Raw genomic sequence first — 22899 nt, forward strand, 5'->3', positions numbered from 1 at the left:
AACCAATCCACAAGGGATAAACAAGAAATAAATAAATGCGGTCTCGGTGACCCATGAACCACGGCTACATGCAGCTGCTAAAAGTCTAGGTGTGACGTGAAGCGACTAACGGACTGGCAGCGCGTTTGGCTTGTCGCAGTTTTCCCACAAGCCAAGCAACACCAATAGCAGCTGCCATGAAGATGGTGTGCAACACTGCCATTTACTTCTCGCTAAATCAGCGAGGCGTAAAAGTCGGTGTTTGTCTACAAAGTGCACAAGCACAGACTATTCGACACTGCTAGACAGCAAGCTGGCGGGGGGGGCGTCCCAAGCATGGGCGCCCTTGTTCAACACCGAGATAATGGCTCAGCCCACCCCACGCACGTGGGCATTGGCCTTCCAGCTCCACTGCCCTGTCATCATCATCATCATCAGCAGCCTGACTACACTCACTGCAGGGCAAAGGCCTCTCCCATGTCTCTCCAATTAACCCTGTCCTTCGTCAGCTGCTGCCACCGTGTCCCCGCAAACTTCTTAATCCCCTCCGCACACCTAACTTTCTGTCATCCCCTGCTACGCTAGCCTTCTCTAGGAATCCCCTCCGTTACCCTTAAAGGTGCACTGAAGAGGAATCTGAACTCATATTTTTGCCACGGGAACTCTATCTACACGTTCCGAGCATTCCTAGAAACTTTGATTTATTGCCGTGTGGCTGATTTTCCTAATTAAATCGAATTAACGTCCAGCACCCGCTTTTTTTTTTTTAATTCTCCCTCGTACGGTGGGCGGAGTCGACCAACGCGTGGAGCGCCTTTCACCCAGCTCCGTGGAGGCTTTGCTTTCGCTTTATTTTGTTTTTTAGGTTTCCGTGAATAAATAGTTTCATTCGCAGATAATATAGCTGCAAAATAAGCCCGCAGAAATAAAAATACGCGCAGACTATTTGATTCTACGGACTACTACGTATTACTCCGCCGATAGCAGAGCGGCAAGCCGCCGCGGGACTGGCTGAAAGGCACTCCACGCGTTGGTCGACTCCGCCCACTGTACGAGGGAGAATTAAAAAAAAAAAGGCGGGAGCCAGATGTTAATTCAATTTAATTAGGAAAATCAGCCACACAGGACAATAAGTCGCAGTTTCTAAGAATGCTCGGAACGTGTAGGTCGAGTTCCCGCGGCAAAAAGACGAGTTCAGATTCCTCTTCAGTGCACCTTTAAGGACTTCCCTGTTACACTGCGCAAACAGTTATTCTGATTAAATTGGTGGTTGGAGAGAGTGGCCCGTCGCTCTCTGCTCCTAGTACTTGCACTGCCCCATTCTGAATAAATCAGATCGCAAACAACGCATGACACTGTTAACTTGCGCTAGCGCTGCTGCACTACACCAACACTGTGACGGGCACTAACATCTTTTCTGAATAAGCCACTTGGCGGTAACTGCCTCTCAGACTGTGTTCTTGTCTTGTCTCCTACCCCTTCTGCAAAGCACTGCAGATGCCTCGCACACTGTGTTGCTGCCAGTTTTTTTTTTTTGCACTAGCACTGCGGCACTAGTCTGTACAAACAATTTTTCTGAATAAACGAGTCAGCACAGTGCGGCACTATTCTGTACAAACAATTTTTCTGGTTTGGTTTGGCTTATGGGGTTTAACGTCCCAAAGCGACTAAGGCTATGAGAGACGCCGTAGTGGAGGGCTCCGGAAATTTCGACCACCTGGGGTTCTCTAACGTGCACTGACATCGCACAGTACACGGGCCTCTAGAATTTCTCCTCCAAAGAAATTCAACGGCCACGGCCGGGATCGAACCCGCGTCTTTTGGGTCAGCAGCCGAGCACCATAACCGCTGAGCCACCGCGGCGGCAAACAATTTTTCTGAATAAACGAGTCAGCAGTGGAGGTCTGGCACACTGTTCCCGTCCGATCCCTTCTGCTATAGCACTGTGTCAACACTGGATGAACTTTACTCTGAGTAAACCATTTGGTGGTAAATGCCTGGCACCACTGCACTGCTATATGTCCACTGTATGTTCCCTTGCGAGAACACTGCCCCACCGCTGCTACAATGCTGCTACAGGTCTAGAGCGTACCGCAACCCACACCCAAGGTTTTCCGCACGCCAAACCAGGCAAGCTGCTCACGTAGTCTCCCGAAAAATCACTTAATCGTTATCGAGGCTTTGTGGGTAACGATAAGCCTACAATGCTAATGGTGCCTGGCCCCCTACGTGGCACGCGTTGTGCACAGCAAACCATGCAGCAAATGGGGCGGATGTGGGCGGCCATCCCGAGAAGACAGTGGGACAAGTGGGAAGAGTGTGGTGGTGCTCACATTTTCCTGTCCATAGCCGGGGATCCCATAGTCGCCCATGGGAGGCCCATCTTCCCTCGGCGTACCGGGCCCATTGGCCGGTGAGTTTTTCATGCCGTCCAGGCCATCACCTGCGCACAACAGGGCATCCCCCATACACACTGTGTGTTCCCACCAAAGGAGCTGGCCACTTTGGTCGGCACCACTACGAAAGTGCAATGCTATAACAACACACAAATGTACAGTCTCTGTCAAAAGTTTAGAGCCCTGGGGGGTTCACTTCCAAGCTTTATACTGGGACTCCAGGATCATTCATGCTCGCACGTGCCTTCGTTCAGGCTATTATTCAAAGAAACTGTAATCCTTATGTATACATGAAACAATGAGTTCTGCCTCCCATATGTCCCCGCCAGAGCATTACGTCCACGCGACCGCTTTACCTTGCCCAGAGTACGGACAAGATATGGTAAACGTGTCCGTGCCTTTTAGGTACCAGATGCGTTGAACGACCTGCCAGATAATGTTCTATCTTTCAGCACTCGGAAAGAAGTGAAATCTGCTATGTTTGATTTGTATGTGTAATTTAGTTCCTTTTCTCTTTTTTTTTTCCTTTTTTTTTCCCCGTCCTTTCTTACGGCCTTTCCTTAGTTTTATTCTGATTCTTGTGCAGTATGGATTGACTGTGCCATTCTCTGGCTTGCTCCATTCTGCCGAGCACTGCCCCACAAGCCCACTGTTGGCTTGTTGGGCAGGCTCGTATTTGTATAATGCCATTTTTCAAATAAATAATTTTTAGTATTATTATTATGCAAGTCCCACCTATAGCAGGAGGCAGTATCGGAAATCTTCTCATGTCCAGGAAATTGGGAGCGCTAGAGATCCATTAAGGACGACACAGTGTGGCTCAAAAGAAAACCCCCCGAGCTCCAAACTTTTGACAAAGGCTGTACCCCAAGCAGCACATATAACTGTCCCAATATTGGAAGTAGACCGGTTTACTCCGGTCCTTTACAGGGCCAGCCTATGCCAATACATTTCCAGTGTTGAGCCGATTAGCTGTGCTGCACGGGCACTAAATAGGCTCCCATCAAATTAGACACAATGCGCAATGCGAGAACACTGAGTTGGCCTCCCACACTCAATTGAAGAGAAAAAAAAAGACTCTTCAAAGCAAACTCTTTCCCATGCCCATCGGTCAAGACAAACTTTTAACAGAAACAGCACCGCACTCTCAAGAAAAGAAAGAAAAAAATACAGGGGCACCTAAGCAATTCATATGGCATGTAAATGCAAGAGCATTGCTTGTCGTTGAGGTGAGGTGTTGTCGGGGTGAGGGAACAAATGCGGGTTAATGACATCCTAGTCCCAATCAAGAGGAAGAAGTGGGCTTGGGCAGGGCACTTAATGCGAAGGCAAGACACCCGCTGGTCCTTAAGGGTAACGGAGTGGATTCCAAGAGAAGGCAAGTGTAGCAGGGGGCGGCAGAAAATTAGGTCGGTGGATGAGATTAAGAAATTTGCGGGGGTACGGTGGCGGCAACTGACAAAGGACAGGGTTAATTAAGGAGCCATAGGAGAGGCCTTTGCCCTGTAGTGGGTGTAGTCAGGCTAATGATGATGTCAGGGCTTGGGGGGGGGGTAAATGCTGTTTCACTCCAGCAGTTCGCTTTGTACATTTCACTGCACTGCAATGGCCGTGTACTTCGTCTACTGTGAACTGCCACATCTGGCCATACTTTGCGGTCTGGCCCGAGGATATAGACACGAGCGATTCAACTTGCGTGATGAAGACTCCATAGCGCTGCAACCTTGCTCTCTGCAAGCTGAAGGCCGAGTGAGAGTGCGCTAATTAGGAATAAAGTAATTACGAAAAACTGAAGGCCACCGCACTCCACACTTAAAGGCAAAGTTTTAGAATCCCCCAAGTTTTATTTCACTGTCGTGAGACTTTCACATGGCTCAGCCAGATTTCAAGTAATGCAGGATTACCCAACAAAGTCAGCACAGTGAGTTTGTTACGTTAAGATCAACCGCTGCAACGCCCTTGCTACATGGAGTTTACAAACACATGCGCTTCAATGAGGGCAGTGTTGGGGAATTGAGCAATTTCATAATATGAAGAAACTCGCTGCATTGAGTTTCGTTATATCCAGGTTTAATTGCATGTGCATAAATAAGGACAGCAAATATGTGCACACCAAGATGTGGGCAGTGAAAAGAAACAAGTGGCTGGAAATGACAATTACCACTACATATGAATTCCCCCAATCAGTGTGCAGACCCTGCAGAGAGATGTGCACCATGTTACAGCCCCTCGTTTAAAAAGTGCAAGCCGCTCACCTCCAGAGGACATGCCATTCATGACTGGTGGGCCCATATCAGGCCCCATGGATCCCATGGGACCATCTGGTCCGCCGGGCCCCATCTGGAACTGGTCGAAAAAAAAAAGGCACACACACGATCAGTCACGTCAACAACCGATATAAGCAGCGGGCAGTGCATTCCATTGACATCTCTTGCTGGCAGGAGGCATCAAGCGTAGGCATTCTGAGCTAGGCGAGGCCTGAACATGCACTAAGGACTCACTGAGGAATGTCTTATCTTCAGCCCAACTATGCTCACTCACCCACTGACCTTCAATTAACCCTGTCCTGTGCCAGCTCTGGCCACCATGTCCCCACAACCTTCCTTATCTCACCAAGCCAGCTGGCTCTCTGCCACCCGCTCCTATGCCCGTCCTGTCTTGCAATCCTGCGTTACCCTTTTGCCTCAACTTCTGCCTTAAGAAATTCACACAGATTTCAATATTACACTAATCTGACTGAATAACTCGAAGCAACAGCTTTCACCAGCCCGGTTATTTCGAAGATCTGCGATGTTATGCGGGAATGCCCGATTCACACTTTTGCCACAGCCCCAAGAAGCGACGGCCCCTCAATGATGCCAACACTTGATGCCAAAGCATAATACCAAAGCTCGATATGCTAAGCGCCCAAGCCCCAGTACTCCCAGCACAGAAGCCAGTCTATGGTATGGTTTGCGGACTGCCGAAATGCCCGCCTTCGCTATTTTGCAGCTTGCTGCGATTACAGGGTTAGGTTACCGGCATCTCCGACTACTTTATGTAGCGTTGTGTATATGTAGCGTCGGGATGGACTTTACTACTTTACATAGCGTCGGGATGGACGCATGCTGCTCATACTGTCTTAATTTTGCTGTGTCCTATTACTTCTCACTGCTTCTGAGCATGAATAGTTGTAGTGCCACGTGGCACGACGTTCCAAAAGCGAAAGCAGCGGAGATGCGCCGATGGCCCCGGAGCCCTGCATGCTGCGTCAACTGCGATTGCTCGTTGCGATCATAGATGTTCTTCTCATGCCGGTTCGTGCTTTACTGCCGTGAAACTTTTCCGCCAAATTTCGTAACTTGGCACAAGATAGTTCACATGGAGAGTCTGTTACATCAAGGTCAGTCACCACAACACCTTCATTGGCTGCCTAATGCTGGCTAGTCGAGCCGCTATGGTCTAGCCGCTATAACTGCAGGCTGGCACGAAGCTCGGAAAAGTGAAACCGAAACTAAGCGACTGTTCCCGAGACAGGGCCATCCTTTTTCCGTCATGCCTGCCACCAAGGTGTACACCATAGCCACACGAGCAACTCTACAACTAGGTACTCTCGCTGCAATTAGGGCTGTTTCGATGATCTCTTGCCACACCTGTCATAACTGGACATGGCCTCCCCTTGAGAGCCTATTTGAAATAACCAGCACGAGATCCGTAGCGTTTGAATCGGCAAGCATTAGATGCCATAGACTTGCAAAAGTACTTGACGCAAGGCTTGTTGGTTCATGCTATAAGATTTTAAGGGCGCAAAAAGACACAAACAAAGGAAAAGGCAGAAAGAAACAGACAGTAAGAGCGCCATAGACTTACATGGGCGTTTGCCAGGACTAAGCCAACAGTTCAAATTAGCTGGATTTCCGAATAAATGATCAATATATTCAACTGTCACAATCCAATTGGAGTTTGATGTATCCAGGTTCAACTGTACTTTCATTACGCAAGCTGCCATGCAAAGGCTAACGGCACATATACCGGTTTCTGACAAAAGAGAAAAAGAGGCCCAAACAAGGACTCACGCCGGGCATCCCGCCGCCTGGAACGGGCTTCATCATGGCGTACATCCCATCACCTCCCGAATTTGAAGAATCTGCACACATGATGCACCAGGGGGACCAGCGGTTCAACAGTGCACACAAAAGGAGGAGGACCCTCACTTTCACAAAAGCCTGCCCCACTTCTCTCGCAGGCACCACACTGGGCAAGTTGACCTGCCACCAGAACTCCCTGGCCAGCTACCAGCTATGCACAACCCATGGAGTTTCTTACTATTACCTAGAGGGAAAGCTGGCGGCGCTGCACTTCAGCCACCATGGACGCTCAAGGCATCATGGGACGGTGGGCTACCTGTTGCGGCACAGTTGTAGTTTTTCGGGAACACGGAGTGGCACTACTGAGGTGCTTCATTCCGAAAACGCTGTTCGTGTGTGCGCAGACGACTTTGGCGCGAACGCAGTGTGCAAAAGCCATAATAGCGAAACCGCAACAGCACACGACGCCAAAAAAAGGTTTCACTTCTCAAAATGCCATTAAAAAACCTCTTAAAGTATCTAATCAACAACATTTTTTTTTTTAAACATATTTACTTTTAATAGTGCGCCTGTTAATTACGAAATATTAGTTTTTGTAGTGTTCATTACTTGGCCAATAGGAGAGCTTAAGTGCTTTTCTGCTCGTTTGCTGCAATTTACAGACAGGGTATTGAATGTTAGGACATTCGTAGTTATTGAACAGCTTTATTTTTCTACTATTTTTTGGCCAAAAGTTGTAGTTCTGCAGTCGGTAACTCACCACCCCATGATGCTTTGAGCGCCCATGGTGGCTGAAGTGGTCTCGAGGGGCCTCCATGCAAACTTCCATGGACGGGTTACCAGCTTTCCCTCTAGGTAATAGTAAGAAACTCCATGGCACGACCAGATGGAATAGGCACCCTACTCGGTGCAGTGGAACCCACGACACCAGGTTGAAACGAATTTTTTTTAAAGAGCGTCAGCTCTCACTCATCACGTTTCGAGATTTCGTGGGGTCTGCTACCACCCTGAGATATCACAGCGCCATCTGTGGCCGCAACTAGAAAGCAGCACATCCCGCATTGAGACTTGTAGCGCCATCTACAAAAGCACTGTAGAAACAACCACCTGCAAGTGAAATGCTTGTGAGAGTGTTTATCATATGGGGAAATAAATGTACAAATTCGAATTTCCATTGGTGTACCTCCCTTTGACCTCATTCATATCAATTCTAATAAACCAAACAGCTAACACTCGTTACTTCAACATCTTCCGCCAGCCTTTTTTTATGCCCACAAGCTGCACTGCAGCTCTCCATGGTGGAGTTACAGCCCCCTGGACTTTTAAAGCACACAGAAACCTTGGCACAGAGGTGCAACTCCAAAGCGTGGCTGCCCTGGCCAGTTACAACTACAAAATCCAGCGTCTCATCAGCAGCAAGTCAAGAGTCATGGGGGCAATCACTGCACTATGCTAATCGTATGAGGATCTTAACATAAGTAATGTTTTGCACGACATATTTACACGTGCATAGGCCAACCCTTATTTCTTTTCTTATTTCTTTTTTTCAAAAACGGTGTACCAAACTCAGCGGTCAACCAATACACAAATCATGGAGCAATCAAGGCACAAACCTGGCAACAAATCTGGAAGGCACACGGAAAAAATGACATGCAATGCTGGCACGGAAGGTATGAAAGGAGCACCCTTATGCTCGCAATTCTTGGTTCAAACATTTGTGAGGGTGTACCTGCCACCTGTTGCACCCTCTTTTTTTTTTAGAAGTTTTTTTATCACTCGCTCGGAGAGTCCACTACGGGGTGTCCAAGTTTACAGGGCGCGTGCCAAGGTCGCTCAATTGCTCTTCCATCTCTTGGTTTCATTCGCAAGCTGCCGTTTTTACTTTTAACGGGCCCACTGAAACTGCTCCCTCCTCGCAGGTGCGTCACTCTCAGAAAGTAAACTCGACAGTGAAAGGGTTAAAAAGCTAACAAACTTCCTTCCAGCAGCGATACGCACCTGCCCAATGTTCAGAGTTCGGAATGCGAGAGAACCACACGCCACAGTGCTGGGAAAATTGGCACCTTTCAGTAGTACTTTACCATGCTGTGGCTGAGGAGTCATTCTGGTATGGGTTTCGAACCCTAAGTCATAAACACTGCACTGCCTTGAACATTCCAGACACAAAACTAGACGTCTACTCTAGCATTCCAAGAAAATGAAAATTCCTCGCTCCTAACAGCAAGGCTCTCATAATGTCAGGCCTATGGTTTGAAGTAAGTTGTCGAAGCGGTACACCGTGATGGCGTAATCATGTTGTACAGACTGGCTCGTTTTTTACGTGGTGCTGTATTGAATCTATTACCTTTTGCTGCACTCAAAGATTCTCACTGTTCATGATCCAGAAGGGAAACAAGCCTCGTGCACTGGCAGCCAGGAACAAGCGCCCGAAATTGTGCTCGTGTTCAGTGCAAGTTGTTCAGTGCCATGCAATGCTTTTGTCGCTAGTTCCACAGTAAAGCTTTTTGTACCGCCACTGCACAACTCAGCATCAGAAGGCTGCCACATGAAACTAAAAAAAAAAGAAAGAAAACAGCTCCAAGAACATGAAAACAAAAGGCTTCTGTGTGGGAGCCTGAAATGCCATTTTGCTTGCCTATCGGTCACCACTGTTTTATAAGGTCTGACATCAATCTCTTGATTTCAAGAACCAAACAACTTCGCACCGTATACCAATAAATGAAAAAAAAAAAACCTTCAATAGGCAACGCTAGGTTACCTTTTTCTAGCAAAGCTCTCCCCATCCCTATTCCTCGCAAAGCACGGCCAGCTTTTCAGCTTTACACAGACGAACAGCGAAGAGCACCAACACAGGTATGCGCCACCCTCCATATGTCCCAATGGCACACTCTATAATAGAGAGTTTTAGTATAGCGTTAACGTGATAGCGGACCTAAGGGAAATTACGTTAGTGTACCGCAAGCAACTTATCCCCACAGACAGTTTTAGTGTAGCGTTTTGAAAACGCTAAATGCCATCTGCTTGACATTGATGCAAACGGTCCTTCTAAAATGGTCGACATTGCCACTAACTTGCCAAAGTATAATATTAGCGAGTTTTTTAAACGAATTATTAGTGCAGCGTTCATTTTCGTCTGCAAAATGACCCCGAAATTGAAATAAAATGAAATAAAAACGTAAAACAGTGGTGCCATCTAGTAAAGGCAATGTTAACTACAAGCCGTTGGAGCAAGAATATTTGCCATCACATGACGTCTAATGTTGAAAAAACTTTTGTAAATTGAATATAAACTCTCTTTACATAATTTAAGTCCATAAAAACCGCGAAAAACCTCCAAATCTATTTTTGTCTCGTTCCAGACGTTTTTGCTAGGTTTCGGCTGCGTTTCGGTCCGTTGCAGACGGTAGCAGTGCAGCTTGAGGTTCCATTAGGCTTGCGCGCTCCAGAATCGAGAGCGTACCTCAAAAACTGGGCTGAATTGCAGCTTAAACTTTATTGTCGAAACAAGGTAAGTCATAGCGAAAAGCAAGAACACCAGTAGTTGCCGGTAAACATGCCGACCGGAATCGCAAGAGCTGCTGAATCGGCTGAAGCGGGCGGCTGTCGCTTGAAAGGACGCCGCCATGTTTCCACGCTAAGGGCGCAAAAGCCGCAACTGCCGCAACGCTAAATTCTGAAAATTGCGTGCGTACGCTAGCGCTATTTCCCTGTTAGCGTTCTGCGCATGCGCACTCTGGGCCCGCTATTCCGCTATGCACGCAATTACGCAAAGCCTGCAATACTAAAACTCTCTAATGACCCAGTGGATCTCGAAGGCACTGTTCCTGGACGAATTCCTGGCTCAGAGCCTCAGGGTATGGAATGGGCATCGCAGCTTCCTTGCCCCACAAAAAAATATACTGCTGGAAGGCGGAAGAGCACGGCTTTACAAGCCCATTTTCCGTTACAGTTCCTGGCTGCTCTTCTAACTGTGGTGTTCACTTCTTGGGTGTCCAGGCTGTCATCACAACCCTACAGCCCAGAAGTAACACCGCAACACTGCATGCTTTGCTTGCTTTCCAGTTCATTCTCCACCTGCTCCTCGCAATGGCAGTGCCCTGGTCCTCAAGTCAAACTCCTAAAATGAAGCGCCCACCAACAGAAGCTTGCATGCAGCAGAGCAATGGTGTGGCAATGGTGTGACAGCAGCTACGGTACTGGTACTTACACGATTATAGGTCGACCTGTTTTTTTTTATTCGAAAATTGGAAATGGGGGGGTCGACTTACAACTGAACCAAAGCATGCCACCATAAATAGACACCAGACAAACTAAGATTATCAGGGGTGCTACAGGTGGTTGCATTTTGCTATGGGGCTCCCTCACATCCCTCTTGGTGCTGGCCTTCAGAGGATGCTCTGTCAAGGCACAGAACTGGCACCCTGTCCCAAGCGGCCCGCTGATAAGCGAGGGAGGGGGGGGGGGGGGGGGGGGGGGGGGCGCGGCCGCTGATAAGCGAGGGGGGGGGGGGCCAAGCACGTGTAGTTTCTCTGGCTTTGACACATCTGACGACTGCCACATTTTATCAGCTAATTTATCAGTTAAAGCAGTGCATTGTTGGTCATTTGAGCTCTGAGTCCGGTAAGCATCTAGCGCTTGTTCAGGGCTACATTCAAGATGGCTGTCATTCTTTACACTGAAGAAACTAGTGTCGGAAAAGGGTGATAAGGTGTGGTGGCTGCTGCGAGGCAAAATTTTCAGCTGTTCCACGTGATTTCGTGATGTGGCTATATGCAAAGTGCGGGATTTTGCTGACAATGTTAGAACGATGTGCTGTGGGACAGCAACAGTGATCACAGCGACAGCGCTAGTGAGGACGATGGCGTAAGTGTGCCCGAGTAGTCCAGTGACATACGTTTTAGTTTTGGAATGTGCCCACGGGCACGCCCGCGTGCGGCAGCCGATAGCGTCTGAGAATGAGCAGCAGCGGACAGATAATGCTATTGCGTTCTGCTATTTAAAGGAATCTTAAGGAACCTCCAAGTTTTTTTTCCTGATATGAGATAGGGGGGGTCGACTTACATTCCAGTCGACTCACAATCGTGTAAATACGGTATCATCTCTGCTGCTGTAGCAACACCAAGAATGCGCATGGCAGCGAGGACAAAAATTACTGCACAAATCATCTCCCTCTAGATGTGCCCCCAAATAAGCTCCAAGAACAGAAAAAAAAGCCATGTTTAGAGGAATGCAAAGCACTCCCCCAGCACCCACAAGTTTATAGTGGACAACCTGACCCAATGGCTGACAGATTACCCAAGGGCTGTTCTTAACAGCTACACATTGACCCACAAACAAAAATCCTCACAGGTGCACAGCTGGACATAAACCGCCACCGTGGCAGGAAAGCGGGCCAACCGGTGTGCGGCCACACAAGGCCAGAACCAACCGGCACCCGGCCCAACCAGCCAGCGCAGGTGGCGGCCCTGAGGGAGGGCAGACACTGGAGAGCAGCCATGCACGGCATGCGAGGGGGCAAGGGAGACAGGCAGAGAAGGCAGGGAGGGTGATCACCTCGTCTAGCGTTGGGGGCACTCATTCGATGGCTGGCGGGGGAGAAGGGGCCGGGGGTACCTACAAACACACACACACACAAGCCACGGGGCAACACGTTGGGGGAGAGCAACAAAGAGGCGACAAGACACAACCTGCCAAGCGAGCCACTACGCTGCTTACACACAGCACTTCGACACAGACAGCGGTGCAAACAGCAGGCAGGGTAAAACAGAAGCAGTGCACTTTCACATCTAGGTTCGCCCCTCCCGGTGACTTCACAAAACAAAACGGGGGGCGAGGTGGAGGGGTAGAGGGGGGGAATAAAAGGCAGCAACAGACAAAGCACGTGGGGCTGACCTACGAACTGTAGGGACAGCCATGCAAGCTCTGTTGAAAAATGCTAGCAAACAGGCCAGTTGGTTGCTCATCATCTCAAACGTGTACACTCCTCAGAAAACACAGGAGGACAAAATTGCATGCCCTGCCATTTTGCCCTCCTGTGCTTTGCATGATGTGCGCACCTTTGGTAAGCTCTGGTGAATTGGCCCGAACTCTAGCACTGCTTCTGTACCCCACCCTCTCAAAATGTCCATTCATCTTTTCTGGTCTTCCCCGACTACTTCTCTCATTGCTTTCACTCTAGCATGGTGGAACCTCCCCGTGTTCTTGATATCAAGTTCACTCCCCCACCCTGAAGGCACTTCTATGTGTACCATATATTGTGCAACAGTGTTCAGCTACAACACCGCATCCCTCGCGTCTGTGCTCAAGCACTGCAGCACAAGGTCATGGGGCCTCAAGTCTGTGACCCTTGGAAGAATGGCAGAGCGACACAGTGCACTTTGCAAATTATACCAGCGAACTGATTTTTCAGACTTTTTATCACACGCATCTCACAGGGACAAGTAAAAATTACGACCTATAATTCGGATGCTGTGGAGTTTAAAATTTACAATCTCTAGGACTAAAAGTAGAAGCAAACAAGACTGCGGATTTCGACAACTTTCATTTTCCAACTTAACAGATGTGAGAAGAGAGAATGCCACAGCCAACTCTTAGATACGAACAGATTCAATTGGATGGGCAGGCTGGGATGATAGACTTTGCAATCTGATGTTCCCCACAGTTGCCACCTTGAGTTAATGGCACGCTCTTCATTCCCCTCAATGTAGCCTACGAAGCAGCAGTGAACTAGGCATGTGCCTCAGGTGCTTGCTTCCCAACAGTTCTCTCACTTGGTCTTCGTGACAGCATTGCCCAGGGAAACTGAGTAAGGTGGCAAGGGGGCAAGCATTGTTACACAGTAAGTCCTAAGCGGTATACTATTATATTGGACCACTTATTTAGCGAATATGTTCGAGTTCATTCAGCAGCAGAAAAAAAAAAAAGGGTGCGGTTCAGCGGGGCTTGAACCTAGTTATACGAGCGAAAGCTCTGTTAAGCATGGTCTCCACTGTCTCAAATCAAATGTCAAGGTCAGGTACCCAATGGTCAGTCACATGATCACGTGGTCATACTACCATACCTTGGCCCATAACACCACGCAGTTAAGTTCGATTTGATCTTGTGAGGCATTGAAGGTCATTGTCTCATCCACATCCAAATCGGAGGTTGTACCCCAAGGAGTAGAGCTCTCACTCTAAAAACATGAGCAGCACACAGCCTCGGGCCTCTGAAGCAGTCGTGGGGCAAAATGAAAGCGGTCGCAAACATGCAATGAGAAAGCTGCCTCATTCCATTCAGTTCTCTCTGCTACTTCCATGCTGCAAGCTTAGTTACTCTAGTGCTGCCTTGCGCTAAATTTGAGTTTTTAGTTACTGAGCTGCCGCAGTAGCACCACCGTCACGCGCTTCGCGGCACACACTGGCAGAAGCAGACACTGGATACGTCGCTTTGCACATGAGGAGGCACTTGGCTGCTAAAAGGAGACCACTTCCATAACATACGATTAATAAGCATTCAGTGTATGCTTAAGTAATACAGCGCAAGCCGAATGATTCCGGCTTCCTTGGAAATCTCAAGACAGGAGACATGAACTAACCCACTTCTCCACGGATCACTGAGCTTGCATTACTACGCTGAGAGCTTCCAAAAAAAGGAAAAGGGATCCTGAAGTGATTTAGATGGTCATATTCTACTGCAACAAATCCGTGTAGGTGGTCTTTGCGAGTGCCCAAGTCAAAAGCTCTGTGTGGACTAAAATTTACAAATAATTTTTAAAAATAGCCGCTCGCAACTGATTAGGGTGACCTCACTGTGCGTTCTTAGCCCCCCTCCCCCCTACCCCGACAACATCAATGGGTAATTTGGGCGAGCCTTCCAACTGTGAGTGCCCAACTGAGATGGGTGGGATGGGATGTGGTAGGGTGCAGCGCCGACCTGTTTTCTTATTCGTTTTCCGGTGTGTCGTGTATGAGTTGAGTGGGAACATGTGGAGCTTCATTTTTAATGACTGACCTCTTTAGAATTAATGAAACCAAAGATGAGGACGGTGGCAAATGCAGCCGTCCATGACTAACACAAAAAAGTGGCCACACCATGTGTACTTGGGCAGCTCCAATTTTAATAGAGATTCACGCAAGGGTTGTCGGTCTATGGCTACACCAAAGCCTATTTCACATGCAACTGAGAACGCTAGTGAATCCTACTGCCGCGGCACAAAACCTGCTTTGAGCCGTCACGGCAGTGAGTGGCAAGGTTCCAACAAGTTGGGAAATTTTCCCTGCGACGCGCCACTCAGTCACTTGCATGTGAACCAGGCTTAAATGGCCCCTCCCTTCCGATTGGCTGGCCCCCTCGCAAGCCCCGTGTCAATGCTGGAAATGTCAAAAGGTTGGCAGGCGCGAAGAAGCGATGGAAGAAACATGCATGCGCACCTTGTGGACTGGGCATGATGGGCGTGCCTGGGCCAGGGGGTCCGGATCCGGAGACCGGCGGACCCTGTTGGAGGAGGGCAGAGAACAACCATGTAGCGGGCAGTTGCTGGCATTGCTGGCAGTCGCACTGAGCGGCAGCTACGCCGCGCCTCTGACCAACGTGGAGCGCGCGCCACTCCTGGCCCAGATCCAGTCTTGGCCAGATACCAACAACACCAGTCCTGGATTGCTTTTGCTCCACCCACCCTCATGGAGTGTAGTCCTGGCACAGCTTACCACAACAAGATTTTGATGTAAAGGCAGTGTACAGTGATACCCTGTTCATTCAACCCCTCTTAATTCGGAAACCGTCAGGTTGTCGCAAGATTGTGGCGAACACCCATGTAAGTCCATGGCATCGGACGCACAATAATTCTGATGCTGTTGAGCATACATCGGTTAATATGAACGTGCTCAAGACCGGTGCCGCTGTACGAATGGACGACGTAGCAAGCAAGCGTGCTAACATCTGATGTCAGGTCGAATAGCAGGTCAAAGAGGTGCCCAATTCCCGTGCCTACGCAGAGTAGCATGCCAGCGATTTTTAAACGTTCGTGCGAGCTTGACAGGTGTGCGAACGACTGTACACGATGCACTTAAAGAATGGATCACACGAAATGTGCCCAACACCCGGCGAAGATTAACCGCACAAAGCAAAACCGGTAGCTTAGACCAGTTTACTGGCAAACGCCATGCGAAGATCCCTAGCTGAACTGACAATAATCAAGCCTCGGCCGGCGGTTCAGAGCGGCTTGTCATGTGTGTTACCCGCGGCCGTCAGTGTGAGCTGGCCTTCACCTGACCAGCTTTTCCATGCACTTTGCTGTCGAAGGCCTCGCAGAAATCAATTATGCATGTTCATTTTACTATTAGGTTATTGTGTGATGGTAAACCGGTGACAAGGTTAGACCTTTAATGATGAACTACAACTACATTCAAAGCGCACGGGTGTCTTCCGCCATGCGAGCTTCAATTAAAGCTGCACTGCCAGGAAATCATTTGAACCAAGTCCCGCCTTCACAAACACTTGAAGGGGAAGCAATACAGCATGTGGGATGCATGCAACAATGCGGACGAAATGCGCTGCCAAGTTGTATTGCAAGAAATTAGTTATGTTACGCCGTGAAACTGCGACAGCATATTTGCGCTCCTGCTCTAGCATCACAATTCAAAGTAAGCAAAGTGCCTATTCTCACCATGGAACGACCGTGATGACCAGTGGTCTGTTTATTATTCATTGCAGCTTTCAGAATTGAGTTCTTCAACTGTATATCGTTTGAGGGCGCTAATCATGCTCAAGTCGCAAAGTTTAAAGGTCTTGAAGGCTTTGTTTCAAGATTCAAAAAGGAACTGTGCCAAAGCAAAATTAATGAAAAACAACTGAAACAAGCATTTCTCAACATTATGTAGAGCTTGTGCTTTGAAACTTTCGCAGTTAAGTTAATGATAGAGAAGTTTACAAATCTGGCGCATTTAAAAACAAGCAGACCTGGCCAAGACCACCATCTACAACCCTGCACAATTCAAATCTTCATGTAGTGTGTTATCAGGTGCTAAAGGACTTAAGGGGGGACACTGGTCTTGAAAAAAAAATTTTAATTAATGAAGTCACAGTTACGAAATCTTCAGGGCATATGTATTTTTGTGTGCTGATTCTAAATTATGTCATTTAATTTTATGTAAAACAATTCCTTGAGCACTTATGCACTTTTTATGCTAGTATGTTGCGGAGAGTTTTGAAGAAAATTTGCTGCGGGAAGCTCGCTGAAATGTGTGCCATTGGGTCCTCTTGACACCAAGGAATACAATAAGGGCGAAATTGTCTTCCCGCCTATCATAGAACTTAAGTTATAGAGTTTTGAAGTTGTCGCTTCAGAAATGAGAAGGAAAGTGTGCATTCCTGTTTCTGAAGTGGCAGCTTCAGTACCCTATTACTCAAGTTCTGTGAGAGCCAGGATGATAATTTTGCCCTTATTGTATTCCTTGGTGTCAGGAGAACCCAATGGCATACATTTCAGCGAGTTAGCCGCAGCAAATTTTCTTCAGAACTCTCCGCAAAATACTTGCATAAAAGGTCCATAAGTGCTCAAGGAATTCCTTTACATGAAATTAAATGACATATCTAGAGTCAGCGCACAAAAATACATGCGCCCTGAAAATTTCGTAACTATGACTAAATTAATAAAACTTTCTTTTCAAGACCAGTGTCCCCCCTTAAGGACAGGGAATTTTCTAACGCAAACAACTTACTGCATTTTATTCCCAACACATAATTCCTTTCATTCCACAAATGCATTCTCTTCTTCATTTCTTTTAAAAAACAGCTTGCCGGTGCAGTTATCTTGGATCGCCGACATCACAAGGGCATACCCACCCAGCCTCAAGTGCCGTACGCTGTTCGCTGTGTCGAGGTCCTCGCATGCACACCATGGACGATGTCCACTCTGAACGTTTTTCTTTTTCTTTCTAGTTTAGCGAAATGAGACTTACTTCAATTTTTTCTCTCTTTTCAAAGGCCGTCACCACAGTACGCACGCTTAGCGCGATCCTTGGACGAAATGGGCAAACAGGTAGCTGACGAAGTGCAGCGCGATCCCCGGCAATTGGAAGGCACTGCTCAGAAGAAAAATATAAAAAAAAAGGGAAAGAAAGAAAGAAAGAGAAAGGCACAAACCCCATAGTGACTGCCGGGAGATGCGGAAGAGTAGTTCATCTGCACAGGGAGGGAAAAAAATAAATAAATAAACAAATGAACACAGTGAAACCAGCACTGTGAACAGAACAGAAGAGAGGAGTCCCTCACCGAGGATGCGTTAGGTTGCCAGGGCCTCCCTCCAGGGCCGGGCCTGCAATGAAAGAAAGATGCACATGATAGCAGCGAGGCAGCAAACCTCACCAGGGGCAAAGCCAAAAGTCGGGCAAGTTGAATAACGTCCATGATGGAGCAAGAGCGCGAAAGGAACACGAGGGACCATAGAGTTTCTTACTATTACCTAGAGGGAAAGCTGGCAACCCGTCTATGGCAGTTTGCATGGAGGCCCCTCGAGACCACTTCAGCCACCATGGGCGCTCCGAGCACCATGGGCCGGTGAGCTACCGACTGCAGAACCACAACTTCTGGCCAAAAAAATAATGCAAAAGTAAACGCTGTTCGATAACCAAGAATGCCCTAACACTCAATATCCGGTCTAATGATTGCAACAAATGAGCAGAAAAATCTTTCAAGTGAAAAGTTTGCCCAAAACGAGAGATGGCTAGCTCTCCTATTGGCCAAGTATTGAACACTACAAAAACTAATATTTTGTGCTTAACAGGCACACTTTTAAAAGGAAATATGTTTTAAAAAATTGTTGCTTAAACACCTTAAGAGGCTTTTTAATGGCATTTCACAAAAGTGAAACCTTTTATTGGCATCGTGTGTCGTTGCGGTTTCGCTACTATGGGTTTTGCACACTGCGTTCACGCCAAAGTCGTCTGCGCACACACGAACAGCGTTTTCGGAATGAAACATCTCAGTAGTGCCCCTCCGTGTTCCCGATAAACTACGACTGTCTCGCAACAGGTAGCTCACCGCCCCATGATGCTTTGGGCGTCCATGGTGGCTGAAGTGCAGCGCCGCCAGCTTTCCCTCTAGGTAACAGTAAGGAATTCTATGCAAGGGACGGTAAGGAAACGACGCAGACAAGCACTATCTGTGTCGTTTCCTTTCCGTCCCTCGTTTTTCTTTTGCACTATTGTAACATCATGAACTCACCAGGGGCATCTAATGACATGGCCTAGGCCCATGTCATGCCCATGTCAAAAAGAAATCACCCTCTCTACTCGTGTAAGGTGGCTGCCGTGGGAAGAACCCCCCAAAAAATGACTTTGCGAAATTGATAAGGACTAGTAATGAGTACGGATGACTCAACAGAATTGCAGATGAATGAGCATTACTCATCAGTTTTTGAAAATGACTGAATAGCTTAGTAAAGAGCAAAGCAAAGTTGCTGGGCACTTGCTCAAAAGAGAAGTTTGATTCCCGTATATTATTAGCCCAAATGTTTATGGTTTATAGGGGTTGAATGTCCCAAAGTGACTCACAGGCTATGAGGGCTGCCGTTAGTCAAGGGCTCCGGATAATTTCGACCACCTGGGGTTCCTTAACGTGCACTGACACATCGCACAGTACACGGGCCTCTAGAATTTCGCCTCCAACGACATTTGACAGCCGCGGCCGGGATTGAACCCGCGTCTTTCGGGCCAGCAGCCGAGCGCCGTAACCACTGAGCCACCGCGGCGGCTAGTTAGGTCGAATGTGGATTAGGCGCGGTAGCTAGCACTGTGTGACCAGTGTTTCTGCATTGCTCATCTTGGTTTGGCATTGTTCCTGGTGGTTAGGCTCTCTTATTCATGTCATCACTATGTGAGTAAAGAGGTATACCAAGTTCGTTGCGTGTGTCTGCAGGGCATGCATGAAGAACAGTAGACACATGACACAATGTTTATTAGTCGTTATACACATGCAAATCAGTCACGGTTACACTTAAGAGGTTAGAAAGACTGTCTTGCGACCAGTAAAGTAGTTAGGCACACTTGAAATGTTATAAATCGCAGCTTCTGTCTGAAACATTATATACATGCAACCTTTCCACTGCACAGTAACCGTATTCTCAGGTGTAACCAGATGCAGATTACACACACACACGCACGCACGCACACATGCACACATGCCTGGGTATATTGCCCACAGCACTGTGGGCAGGTTGAGGGCACGATGGGTAGGCGGCCCAAGGAAAGCTTTCCTTTGTAGCCGTGCGACTATGGATGTCAGTGAGTAATTACTCTCTTATTACAAACCTACTCCACCTTGGGTGTTTCCCCTAAACATTTGGTCAACACTGTTCCCACTTCGAGTTATTTATCAATTTGCTCTTGCCCTACCGTGAGCTTGCCGTCCCAGTTCGCTCAATTGGTAGAGCGACTGCTCCGGTGAAGCGGTGGTCCCGGGGGTTCGTACCCCGGACCAGGACGAATTTTTCTTTAAATGCGAAGTTTCTGAGAAAGCTGTATAGCTTTCCTCTGTAGCCGTACGGCTGTGCTCGGGTGGATGCCAATGGGTAATTACCGTATTTACTCGCATAATAGGCGCACTTTTTTTCCAGAAAATCCGGCTCAAAGTTCGGGGTGCGCCTATTACGCGGGGTAAAATTTCCGGAAATTTTTCGACTCGCAAAATTGAACACACCGCGTAAACGCACTCGTGTACGGGCCGCACCCCGTTTTCGCGAAGAAAATGTTAAAAAAAAAAGATCCATGTAAGGGCCGCACCGAAACTTTCCACGACACACGCGGGAATAGCCATTGGAATGCACGCGCCGAGGCCTCCGCGATCGGCTCCGGCTGCGCGCAACAGGCGCTTGATCGCGGAGACCACAGACGTGCACAGGAGCTCCCAGACGCTGCCCACGGAGGGCGCCCAAGGCCAAGCTCATCATCATCATCGTTTTCCTCCGCCCCGAGCTTGCGCTATCTATATCGCCATCAGCATCTCCATGGAGGAAGCATCTCCAGCTCGTTTTTTTTTTGTTGTTGTTGCTGTCAAGTGCCGGGATTTGCGGTAGCGCGATAGTAATTGTGGTTTATGGCTTTGCCGCGGAGCGTTGCTGTTTTAGCTCGACAGCTACACGGCTGGGAGTTTGCTCTCGAACACGGCAAGCGTGCGGCAGGTCGGAAAATACGACGTGGCCGAGAAGTGCGGCAGTTGCGACTGCGGCGTCCCTAAATTTTCGTACGCGACTCCAAGCGCCGAGGTTTTCGTGGGCCTAAGTCGGGAACGTTTTGCGGCTGGAGATGAAGCTTTCCAAACAGACGTTTAAAGTGAGCATCCCTGAAAACTGTGTGCGGCTGTTCTACGCGATGTCGTTGTACGTGCTGTGGGTCCGCAGCAGCTGCGACGGCAGCAGCACTAGTAGGGACTAGTAGTCAGTTCAGCAAAAACTTTGTTAAAATAAAGATTGGGAAGCGGGGGGTGGCGAGGCGTCGTCTTGCAATCGTGTAAATACAGTATTGATCACAGTGCCAAGTTCGGGGTGCGCCTATTATGCGCGGAAATAAAAAAAATCTGATTTTTCGCGCCCTAACTAGGGGTGCGCCTATTATGCGAGTGCGCCTATTACGCGAGTAAATACGGTACTCCCTTATTAGAGGCAGTACTCACATGGACATTGGGGACATGTTGGGTCCTCCGGGACCCATGGTGCTGTTGGGTGGCGGCCTCATCCCTCCGTAGTTCTGTGGGGGAGAGAGAGAAGACAGTGGCTCACAACACCCAGTGACCCCAGACTACGCTCCAGTTGCATGACATGCAGCGTCTTTCATTTTACCAAAACAGCCTTACGAAGACACTTCGATGCCAGTCTTGATGTTTGTGTGGCTCTCGTCGCCATCCTGATATGATATAATATGATTTATTTCCGTCAAAGCGGTAGGGGCTTGAACAAAAGTGAAAAATAGTTCACTTGACGAGGTTCAAGCCCCTCTTTACAAGGCATACAACGGTTGCGCAATGTATTTACATATGTAGTGATTAATTTTCCGGACACACTTTACACACACAAAAAAAATAATAATAAATGTGCAAAGCCACTGCACGAACTGAAGCAAAATAACAAAATAAGAATATTGCATTTTCATGTCGGAAGATAGCATAAGCACAATACATATACATACATCATCATTATACAATTCTTAGTGAAGGTACCATCTCTATTATGACGGGAAAAAAAAGACTTCAACATTGACATGCTAACATTTTCTAAATTTATGTTATGACTGTGCAGATAGTTAAGTAACGATGGAAGGGAATACTCTAACATTTGACGGCTAAAATTTGTACGCAAAAAAGGAACCTTCCAAATTTCTGCAGACCGAGACGTCAACCTGCCTTCTCTTAATTTTAAGTTTGCTATGGATGGAATAAGAGCCTCCTCGCTATGAAGATCTTGCTTATATCTTCTGGCCAAGGTGAAATAATAAAGGCTATGTATGGAAAGTATTTGGAATTTCGTGAAAAGGCTTCTGGTGTGTGTATTTGCCTCCACACCTGCAATTAGTCGAACGGCTTTCTTCTGTAGAATTTGAATTTGATTTAAGTTTGTAAATGTAGTGTTACCCCAAACAAGAAAACAGTAGTTCACATTAGACATAAATAACGCATTAAACAAATGAAGTTTAACAGCAGGAGGTAAGAAATTTTTGAATTTAGCTAGTATACCCACGGTCCTTGAAATTCGAGAAACGACGTTATTTACATGCACATCCCAGAGCATATGTTTATGAAAATATACACCAAGATGCAGCTATACACCTTCTATGCAGTGTGCATTTATTTCACAATCAACAAGGAAGCACGTGAAACAAACAGCAGGTACAGTCGGGGACAAATGTCTCCGGACCACGTGTTCCTCAAACGAAGCCGATCGCTCTGCTATTAGTCGGCGGCTGCAGACCACACTTGTGGAGGTAAAAGTTAAATTTTTGCTCTTTCATCTCCACAAGTGCGGTCTCCAGCCGCTGTCTGATAGTAGAGCTATAAGCTTCGTTTGAGGAACACGTGGTCCGGAGACTTTTGTCCCCGACTGTACAGTGAACTGGTGCAGATATGCCATCTGTTTTATCACAATCACGAGCCAAAAGGAGCAGTGGGTGACTTCAGAGCACTTGAAAAATTCGGATATTTCAAACAACAAGACCGCAGTGTGAACTGAATAACAAACGCAACTCACAAACAGGCCCATATTTAAGAAGGAAAGAAGCTTTAAAGTCGTGAAAATCTCGGGGGAAGAAGAAAATTGAATTTTAGAAGACATCAGATTTGGTAAGGTGTTTTTAACCACATGTCGAAAAATCACTCGGCTAAAAGTATTTGGAGAATGCCATCATTCTTTTTTGTGACACTTAAGAGCGACTGCAAGTAAAAGATGATGCATCTTTTGTTGCTACACCAGGCTTCCTGCAAGTTTGGTG

General features: G+C 47.6%; 1 protein-coding gene across 7 annotated transcripts in view; it reads right to left on the reverse strand.

The window, feature by feature from the left end:
- The window catches only part of Ssdp (Sequence-specific single-stranded DNA-binding protein), a 77378-nt gene that overhangs the window by 8871 nt on the left and 45608 nt on the right, over positions 1-22899 (reverse strand). For 6 of the 7 annotated variants that reach the window (XM_089554597.1, XM_089554590.1, XM_089554577.1 and 3 more), the window contains 8 exons: positions 21092-21165; positions 17696-17738; positions 17567-17605; positions 14854-14917; positions 11996-12055; positions 6431-6501; positions 4631-4721; positions 2313-2422 (listed from right to left, as the gene is read on the reverse strand). In XM_089554597.1, coding sequence (XP_089410723.1) covers positions 2313-2422; positions 4631-4721; positions 6431-6501; positions 11996-12055; positions 14854-14917; positions 17567-17605; positions 17696-17738; positions 21092-21165 — 552 coding nt within the window. The remainder of the gene's footprint in view (positions 1-2312; positions 2423-4630; positions 4722-6430; positions 6502-11995; positions 12056-14853; positions 14918-17566; positions 17606-17695; positions 17739-21091; positions 21166-22899) is intronic. The other variant, XM_089554583.1, reaches the window with a different exon arrangement.

Source organism: Amblyomma mixtum, chromosome 1 (assembly GCF_055824585.1).
Source record: "Amblyomma mixtum isolate Tamu chromosome 1, ASM5582458v1, whole genome shotgun sequence".
In the NCBI taxonomy this organism is placed as follows: Eukaryota; Metazoa; Arthropoda; class Arachnida; order Ixodida; family Ixodidae; genus Amblyomma; species Amblyomma mixtum.